Source organism: Erythrolamprus reginae, chromosome 9, assembly GCF_031021105.1.
Source record: "Erythrolamprus reginae isolate rEryReg1 chromosome 9, rEryReg1.hap1, whole genome shotgun sequence".
NCBI classification, from domain to species: domain Eukaryota; kingdom Metazoa; phylum Chordata; class Lepidosauria; order Squamata; family Dipsadidae; genus Erythrolamprus; species Erythrolamprus reginae.
The window spans coordinates 12,540,474-12,550,615 of NC_091958.1; the positions used below are offsets into that span (position 1 = coordinate 12,540,474).

General features: G+C 41.1%; 1 protein-coding gene across 1 annotated transcript; it reads left to right on the top strand.

Annotated features, from left to right (window-relative positions):
• Window positions 1-193: 193 nt before the first annotated feature.
• RGS9BP (regulator of G protein signaling 9 binding protein) lies at window positions 194-2,551 on the top strand. The gene has a single exon (XM_070760298.1). It carries the CDS (start codon window positions 260-262, stop codon window positions 962-964), a length of 705 nt encoding a protein of 234 aa, XP_070616399.1. The 5' UTR covers window positions 194-259; the 3' UTR covers window positions 965-2,551.
• Window positions 2,552-10,142: the final 7,591 nt, after the last annotated feature.

Sequence of the window (10,142 nt, forward strand, 5' to 3'; positions counted from 1 at the left end):
TAACCCTAAGCGCCCAGACCGCGCCCGGCGGGCTTAAAGGAGACGACCGCTGACCCCGGGGATGCGCGCAGCAGAGCGAGGAAAAGTGCCTAGAAGTGCAGGGAAGGCCGGCGAGGAAGCGGAGGCGCCCCCGGGTTCTCGGCGGGGAAGCCACCGGGGGCGCCCCGGGGCTCTAGCCATGCGCGCACGCCGACCTCTCCAAGCGCGCTCGGAGCGCACGGCTTGATCGAGCAGCGCCGGCTCCCCCCGGCTTTGCGCCATGGCCGTGGCCAAAGAGGAATGCAAGGCGCTGCTGGACGCGCTCAGCAAAGTCTCGGCTTGCTACCGGCACTTGGTGCTGACCGTCGGGGGCGCGGCGGATACGCAGGAGCTCCGCGAGGAGCTGCGCAAGACCCGGCAGAAAGCTCAGGATTTGGCCGACGTGACCCGGACCCGGCTGACGGCCGCCCTGCGGGATAAAAGCCTAGCCAAGGAAGAGCGGGCCGAGTTCGAGCGCCTCTGGGTCATGTTCGCCGCCTGCTTGGAGATCTTGGAGAGCGACATGCGGCGCGCCCTGGAGCTGGGCCAGGCCTTCCCGCTCCACGTGCCCAAGAAGCCGCTCATCCAGACCGGCTTGAGCGGCACCACCTCCGGCGTGGCGGCCCGGGCCATGAGCGTCCAGAATATGAAGTACGAAGCCCAAGCCGACATCGACGTGGCCGACCTGACCGACCTGGAGCGCGAGGTCAACCAGGTGGGCGACATGATCTACGAGATGGAGATGAAGGTCAACGTGCCCCGCTGGACGGTCGAGGCCAAGCAAGACCCGGGCGCCGAGCTGAATGCCGGCGGGGGCGCCTCGTCTTCCTCGGGGGTCGAGAACAAAAGCCTCTGCGATCCCAGCAGGATCCTAGCCGGCATCGTTTTCAGCGCCGTCCTCCTTATGGCCATCGCCCTGGCGGTGTGTGTGGCTAAGCTCTCCTAAGGCTGGACGGGGAGAGTTGAGGAGGGGGCTCTTCCTTGCAACTTTTTTTTTTAATTGCCATCTTCAGCCGCCGCCACGTGGACCAGGGCAGGATCTGCTCAGATGGGTGGGTTGTTGTTGTTTTTAACCAATCCGGGACTGTCGATCCAAGAAAGATCTCCGATCTCCCTGGATAACTTTATTTATTGGATTTACCGGTATTTATTGGATTTATATGCCGCCCCTCTCCGAGGACTATGCAAAGGGTTATCTACAAAGGGTCTATACAACGGTTGTCTAGAAAGTAAGATTACAAGGCAGGAATGTTTGCCGGGGAAGTTGGTATTACTATCATGTAGTGGGAAGCCAACAGCAGTGCCAGTGGTCAAGTAGATCATCAACATAGAAACATAGATTGACGGCAGAAAAAGACCTCATGGTCCATCTAGTCTGCCCTTATGCTATTTCCTGTATTTTATCATTATCCCTGGCATGTTTAAATTCAGTTGCTGTGGATTTACCAACCTCAGCTGCTAAGTTTGTTCCAAGCATCTACTACTTTCAGTAAAATAATATTTTCTCATGTTGCTTCTGATCTTTCCCCCAACTAACCTCAGATTATGTTCCCTTGTTCTTGGGTTCACTTTCCTATTAAAAACACTTCTCTCCTGAACATTGTTTAGCCCTTTAACATATTTAAATGTTTCGATCATGCCCCCCCCCTTTCCCTTCTGCCCTCCAGACTATACAGATTGAGTTCATGAAGTCTTTCCTGATAAGTTTTATGCTTAAGACCTTCCGTTTTTTTAGCCCATCTTTGGACCCATTCAGTTTTATCCATATATTTTTTGTAGGTGAGGTCTCCAGAACCGAACACTTGGCATTGTGGTGAAGGTTAAAGATGAGCCATCCTCGTTCCGTTTTTCGTCAAATGCAAAACAGCTACAGAATTTCAATTTCAGGACGGGAATTCACAATGAAGACAGAAGTGGAAGGGCATCCATTGTGACAAATGACACGTTGCAGAAAATTGTTTTGTCACAATGCTGTCTTGACATTACGTCCTCTCCATAAACCAAAACGATTTCGTGATGAATCGCAGCAGCGTCCATGCCCTCAGCACTTAGGTAGCATATTACAGCGCGCACTTCCCGGAATGAGGACGCTCATCTCTAACCTTCACCCCAACGCCAGTTGATGATCTACTGACCACTGTTACTGCTTGTTGGCTTCCGCTGGCTTCCCGATATATGATCGTAATACCAACTTCCCCCGTGAACATTCTCCGCGAGACCTACATGCCTTGTAATCTTACTTTCCAGATAACCCTGGTTTATTTCATTTTAAAAAGCCTGCTGGCTGGGCCTTTCACGGTTAATAATGTGCTGGTATTATAACTTAACCCACGGTAGGGATTTGACTGCTATTTATAGAAAACCGTTCTCGGGGAACTGGAACGGAAATATGGTTTGGGGATTTAAGCTTGGGATGGGGAGCTGGGTTCATGTTTACAAACGGGTGGCGATAATTCACACATGAAGGGGGGCTGTGAATCAGGGGTCAAGGTGGAAGAGGGGCATTATGTTGGTTTCAATATAAACGGGCATTAACTGTGAAGCTGAAGGGGAGTGCATTACTTTTTCCCTAAGCCAAGCGGTGCACAGAAACTTGTCTTTGTGAACGGAAAGGTTGGACTGGAATTTGTTTCTGTTAACCATGTGCAGTATAAAAATCCAGATATGTAGAAGAAAACTTTCAGCAGCATTTAAACAAAAATAAGGAGTTGTTTTCAACTCACTACTGTTTCAGGTTTGTTTTGCAGGGGCACAAGAGGATTTTTTTTAAAAAAACCCTTATCAATAGGTTTTTAGTAACGTACTAGCCAATTTTAAAACACTTTACGCATAAGTGTAAAATGACTGTTTCCCTTCTTGAAGTCTACTGCTGTACCACTGAATCCCATGGAATTCAGTGGGATTTAATTCTGAACATACATCAGATAACAGTGTGGTTTCTTTTGGCTTATTTTTTGTGCACCCACGCTGGGATTTGTGTTGTGTTTAAATTAAACACTAAACCAAAAGATGACAAGATCTTCAGCAAGTTTAGGATTTTAAACAGGGCTTTTTCCTCTGGGTTTAGAGACTTAATCCTAAAGGAAGCAATTCTATTTAAATCTCCTGTCTATTTTCAGATACTGAAATCACTTAGCTCCCTTCTAAAACGGAGAAGTAAGTAAGGTTTTAACAATAACTTCTCAGGTATGCTTATTCATTAATACATGAGAAAACTGTGGGACTCTTGAGTAAACTTGTTTCTATAGTTGTATAGATGGAATTAATTTAAAAGTTTTACAGCTTGAAAATTGAAGTCAGCGAAGACACAAACCTTAAGTTGAACCTAAAATCTCTTGAGTTTGGATGTCATGCCAATTATGATTATTATCTTGATTAATTGAAAAATTATATTAGAGTCCCTGGTGTTACTAGATAAAGGTAATCCGACAGCAAAGAGTAATCTATTATATCTAAGCTAAATTTGCAGATCAACAACAATCCTACAGACTACCTCCAAGTTGCTGTGTAATTATTAAGAGACAAACAGGAAAATAAAGTGTCTAAAACTTTGTTTACTAATTTGTTAAACTCATATTTTACAGTTGTGCATGGCTTTAGGATCAGTATACTGATCCCATTAAGTTCCTTGCAGTTGGATAGATGCAGGTGTTGTTTTATATAAGCTTTACGAAGTAAATCCCCATTTGGTGGGTGAATTTCTAAAAATTGAAGTTCCTTGAAATAATAACTAGCTCTAAACTTCCTAGAACGGTTTGAGTTACGAAGCTGAAAATTGTACAGGGATCTTTTTAGAAATAACATCTGTTTTACAGGTAACCCTCGACTTACAATGGGAGCTAAACATTTTGGTTGTTAAGAGAGACTTTTGTTAAGTGAGTTTTGCCCCATTTTACAACCTTTCTTGTCACAGTTACTGCAGTTCATAAGTTGGTAACCTCGGTTGTTAAGGGAGTCTGATTTTCCCGTTAACTTTGCTTGTCAGAAGGTCAAAAAAAAGTGATTCCATGACCTTGGAGAATGGCAACAGTCATAAATATGAACCAGTTGGCAGGAATCTGAATTTTGATTACATGTTTATGGAAAGGCTGCAAAGGTCGTAAAGGAAAAATGGGTCATAAATCACTTTTTTCAAGTACGTAACTTTGACAGGTCACCACATTAACTGTTGTAAGTTGAGGCCTACCTATATTTTAGTACGTCCACTTTTTAGCTCCTGGATCAATATCTAGGAGAAAATGGCTGAAAGGCAAGAAAGACATAAATAATTAAATTTGCACTTTTGAGTGGCTAGCACTAATGGACACTGTGCGGTCAAAGCCAGATTTTGCATTTGCAACCAAGCAACTGTAAATACGTTACCTCAAAAATAAATAGTCCAGGAAGCAAGGAAATACAGCATTTGCAGGTATTCTTAAGGCGTCGATATATTTTTGACAGTTGATTGTAAATATCTGCTTTTGAGAAAGTCCCAGGAACAGGGCTGGGAGCTACAAGCATGTCCAAACTGTGTGTTCCTTTTGGTGCTAAAGTACCCATTATTGTAGCATGAATTCAAATGGCTGCTATTGTATTGTTCACTTTCACTTGAAGAGAATAGTCCTTGTTAAGAGGATAGATATTTCTCTTAAGTATGTCTCATATATTTTATGGGAGAACACCTAGACTTAAAGTGCTCTTACACAGGCTGCATGCATATAGGATGGGAGGAAGAAGCTGCGGAAAAAAACAATTTCCTGGGTGGAATGTTCTCGAGACAACTTTTTAATTTGGAATTAAAACAGTATTCTTTCCACGTTGAGAACACAAGTCTAAGAACTATCAGTTACTGTATTGATAAAATAACCTCTCCACTCTTGTTTTACAAGGTTTATTTTGCAAAATCCAGTTTACTGCAAAATACTTATTTTCCTGAGAACGAAGTTACTTTTATGAAAACGTTTGCATTTAGGAAACAGTTCCTAACTCCAATAAGATTCATTGTCCAAACAGATTTGATTTAGAAAGGTGTTGCTCATGTCTTTACATCCGTTAACTGTCTCTGCATTGCTTGTTGTTTTCTCTCTAAGCTATTTCTATATTATATCTCATCCAGTTCTGAAACAGGATTCTCACCATCTGATTAATTAATATCTTCTTCTCTCATCACATCTGCTCGGCACTACTGACTGTGCGATATGGATTAGAGAGAGTTGTTTTATCACGTGTGCAAAGCAGATGCAAAGGAGATCAAAGCTGGTGCCATCCTTAAATAATACGATGGAAGAAATCTCTTCTTATGGGGTGTTTATATGTGTCAGATTGATCTGCAGGAACTGACGACAAAAATCTAAACCATAATATGCTTCTTTTCATCCGTAAATAAACTATAGGAAAGTTTTTCTCACTTTCACCTCTGCTCTGAGGTTCATAAAAGCATGACCTGTTTCTTTCTGCAAGAAAATATCTGGAAGTCTCATTTTTGGGCCATGCAGAACCAGAAACCGTTAGCATAGAATTTTATAGTCAATAAAAGCCTGACCCACACGGAAGTTTCCTTTTAACTAGGTCTCAAAGCCTTCAGTCTCTGTATAGATGGTGAAATCATCAGCCCTACCACTGTCATGATTATGTGACATGATTAATTTTTATTTATTTATTTAAAGTTTATTTAAAGCCAAGTTGTTTTACTCTGTTTAAAAAAACACGTTAACTGTCTTGTGTTTACAGCCATAGGTGGTATTTTCACTGTAACAAACGGGGAAAATTTTCATTGAAAAAAAACAAAACGAAGTCTCTTTTTAGGGGAATTCTTTATTTTAAAAAGTCAAATTCTGCTACATTTTACAAGTATGATGAAGTTGAAAAATTACGACAGCAGTGGTAATTGATATCAATTCAATAGTGTTGATTTATTGCATTCCAACGAATGTGGGGTCTATATTAAAATGACTGTTTCAGTATTAATGTGAAAGTAAGCATTACAAACTGGCATTCTGTGGTTCAAGGGTATTCTTTTATGCTCAGGATAAAACCTATTGCTATTATTTATTTAAAATAAAGCCTCTTCTGTTAACTTGCCAGCCTTTTGGACAGATTGTTTTAAGGGCAAACTCTTAAAGATATGTGTGTGTGTGTGTGTGAACTTCTTTAGCAATACTACTTTTTGCGTGTTTTCATTTCATGAAGTCTATTTGGCAATAATGCTGAATTATAGGCCCTTAAATATTCCTTCATTATGTTTCTACTCTTACAGCACCAAGACAGGACAAAAATGAACTTTTTGCTAAACTCCGCTGCAGTGTACAGTATATCCCAAATGGCCTGTGGTATCACAAAAAATCCAAAATTCACTTCCAAATTAGGGGTCCAATTGAAAACTGACATGAAAAGAAACCCTGATCCATTTTACACTTCCTCCCGCTTTTTTCTTTTATTCCAGTAATGGGGTTGGATTCTGCTTCACTGCTTAAGGCAGAAGAGATGCACATTCAATTTCCTTTGCCAAGAGTAATAGATAGTATTCAAGTGAAGCAAAGAATATAAGTTTGGATGTTAAGGTAGAATAGTTGTAAACATCACTGTGTAGATTCAGTTCAACTAACCATGGATAGAAGCAACCTAGAACTCAGGAAAAATCGATCAGTGGAACAACTTGCCTTCGGTAGTTGTGGGTGCTCCACCACTGAGGGATTTCAACAAGAGACTGGACAATCATTTATCTGAAATAGTATAGGTCAGTAATGGTGAACCTAGGGCATGTGTGCCACTGGTGGCACGTGGGTGCAAAATTCACCAAAATCCACGTTTCATTATTTATTTATTACAGTATTTAGATTTGTATGCCGCCCCTCTCCGCAGACTCGGGGCGGCTCACAACAAAATGAAACAATTCATAAAAAATCTAAATTATAGTTTAAAATATTTAAAAACCCCATTTATTAAACAAACATACATACAAACATACCATTCATAAATTGTATATGCCCGGGGGAGATGTCTCAGTTCCCCCATGCCTGACGACAAAGGTGGGTTTTAAGGAGCTTACGAAAGGCAAGGAGAGTAGGGGCAGTTCTAATCTCTGGTTCCAGAGGGCTGGGGCCGCCACAGAGAAGGCTCTTCCCCTGGGGCCCGTCAACCGACATTGTTTAGTTGACGGGACCCGGAGAAGGCCCACTCTGTGGGACCTAATCGGTCGCTGGGATTCGTGCGGCAGAAGGCAGTCTCGGAGATATTCCTATCCAATGCCATGAAGGGCTTTAAAGGTCATAATCAACACTTTGAATTGTGAATAATAATAATTGTTCAGTTTAAACGTTTCTTGCTGATGAAATCGTTATAAGGTATATGATCAACACAAGAATCCGGCTTTTTCATCTGCAATATTTAAAAATTGCCAAAATGACAACTTCTCTATGCTGAAAAATTAAAGAGTCATTTTTCTACATCTAATGGTAAGTACTAAGTCAGTTTTCTTGAAAAAGGCTTATCACAGAACTGCAATTTATTTATTTATTTATATCGACTAGCCCAGCACAATTCATTCATCTGTCCCATCCATATTTTTATTTGGTGGTTCTCGGAGGTAGTTAGGCTCACTTAAGTTCACTTGTTTCAGTGACTTAAAGGTTGCATAAGACCAGCAGCAAGTTAAAAATAGGCCTGGTTACATGAACAAGCTTACCTACAATAATCTGAAAGTAAGTGAGCCAACTTTGTGTGATTTTTTTAATGCCACCTGTGTCAGCCCTGTAAGGTAGACCAGCCCTGAAAATCAATTCCACGGAAAGACTAAAAATCAACTTTATTACGACTGGCTATAACAAAATCAGGCAAGATTGTTTGTGATTTAGTTCTGCTCCATTTTATTGAGGGAGAGACCAATATGATAACAATAAAGGTTTTCTCTGTCCAATTTTGCCTGATTCTAAGGGCGAAGCTCATTTCCATTTCTTGGGATGGGGGAAGCAGCCAGGGTGATTCAAGATGCTTCCATGGACATGTGGCCAGTATGACTATACTCCAAGGTGCACAGAATGCTACCTTCCACTGAAATGATAGCTATTTATCTACTAGCGTTGCATGCTTTCAAACTGCTAGGAGCTGGAGCAAGTAATGGGAGCTCGCCCCTTCACGCTCAGCCTAACAAAGAGCAAGCTCAACATCTTTAAATAACCTTCTGCATCTTTACTGAGGGAGAAGCCAATGTGAGTCTTTCCTAATAGCATCCACAATCAATGTGTAGTGCTCAATGGAACTGCATCTACATGGAAGTTCTGTTTTAGACCCACTACTCTTCAATATCTTCATCAATGACTTGGATGAGGGGATAGATGGGGAACTCATCAGATGACACCGAACTGGCAGGAATAGCCAACTCTCCAGAAGATAGGCTCAAGATACAGAAGGATCTTGGCGGACTTGAACATTGGACGCTATCTAATAAAATGAAATTAATGGCTGAAAAAACTAAGGTTCTACATTTAGGCAAGAAAAAAAAATGCACAGGTACAGTATATGTGGTACCTTACTCAACAGTGGTAAACGTGAGAGGGATCTTGGAGTCCTAGTGGACCACCATTTAAATATGAGTCAGCAGTGTGCAGCAGCTGCCAAAAAAGCCAACACAGTTCTACGCTTGATTCTAAAGGGCTAGAATCAAGATCACGTGAAGTGTTAAGACCACTTTATAATTCCTTGGAATACTGCATTCAGTTTTGGTCGCCACAATACAAAAAGGATACTGAAACTCTAGAAAGAGTACAGAGAAGAGAAACAAAGATAATTAGGGTACTGGAGGCTAAAACATATGAAGAACCGTTGCAAGAACTGGGCATGGCTAGTTTAATGAAAAGAAGGACCAAGGGAGACATGATAGTAGTGTTCCAATATCTTAGGGGCTGCCACAAAGAAGGAGTCAACCTATTCTCCAAAGCCCCTAAGAGCAGGACAAGAAACAGTGGTTGGAAACTAATCAAGGAGAGAAGCAATTTAGAACTAAGGAATTTCCTGACAGTGAGAACAATTAATCCAAGGAACTACTCGCCTCCAGATGTTGTGAATGCTCCAACACTGGATGTTTTTAAGAAGATTTTGGATAACCATTTGTCTGAAGTAGGGTAGGATTTCCTGCTTAAGCAGGGGGGTGGACTAGAAGACCTCCACTGTCCCTTCCAACTCAGTTGTTGTTGCTATTGTTTCTGTTGTTATTACTATTATTATTATTATTATTTTCACTAAAACAGTAATACAGAGCAAACAAGATTGATATACTGGATTTTGTATCAAAATATCAGAAGTTGAACATTTGCCAAGCATCTTATTTATTGTTGTTGTAGTTATTGTTATTGTTAATAATAACAACAACACAGACACAGACTTCAGAGGATAATCAGAACTGCAGAAAAAACAATTGCTGCCAACCTGCCTTCCATTGAGGACCTGTATACTGTATGAGTCAAAAAGACAAAAAGAGGGCCTTTAAAATATTTATTGACCCCTCACATCCTGGACATAAACTGTTTCAACCTCTATCCTCAAAATATCGCTATAGAGCACTGCACACCAGAACAACTAGACACAAGAACAGTTCTTTCCCCAAATGTCATCACTGCTAAACAAATAATCCCCTCAACACCATCAAACTATTTACTAAGTCTGCACTACTATTACTACTAGTTTTTTCTTATCATTCCTATCACCCATCTCCTCCCCACTTTATGACTGTGTGACTGTAATTCGTTGCTTGTATCCTTACAGTTTTATTAATATTGATTGCTTTTTCATTGCTTATTTGACATCTATGACAATCATTAAGTGTTTTTTACCTCATGGTTCTTGAGAAATGTATCTTTTCTTTTATGTACACTGAGAGCATCTGCACCAAAGACAAATTCCTTGTGTGTCCAATCACACTTGGACAATAAAGAATTCTATCATCATCATCATTATTATTATTATTATTATTATTATTATTATTATTATTACTACTACTACTACTACTACTATTACTATTATTACTATTATTACAACTACTACTATTGTTGTTTTAGTTGTTATTGTTATTTATCATCATCCCAAATGCCCGAAGGTGTGGGAGCAAACGGGAGGGGCAGAGCTTCCGGGCCGCCGCTGCGGGACACTCC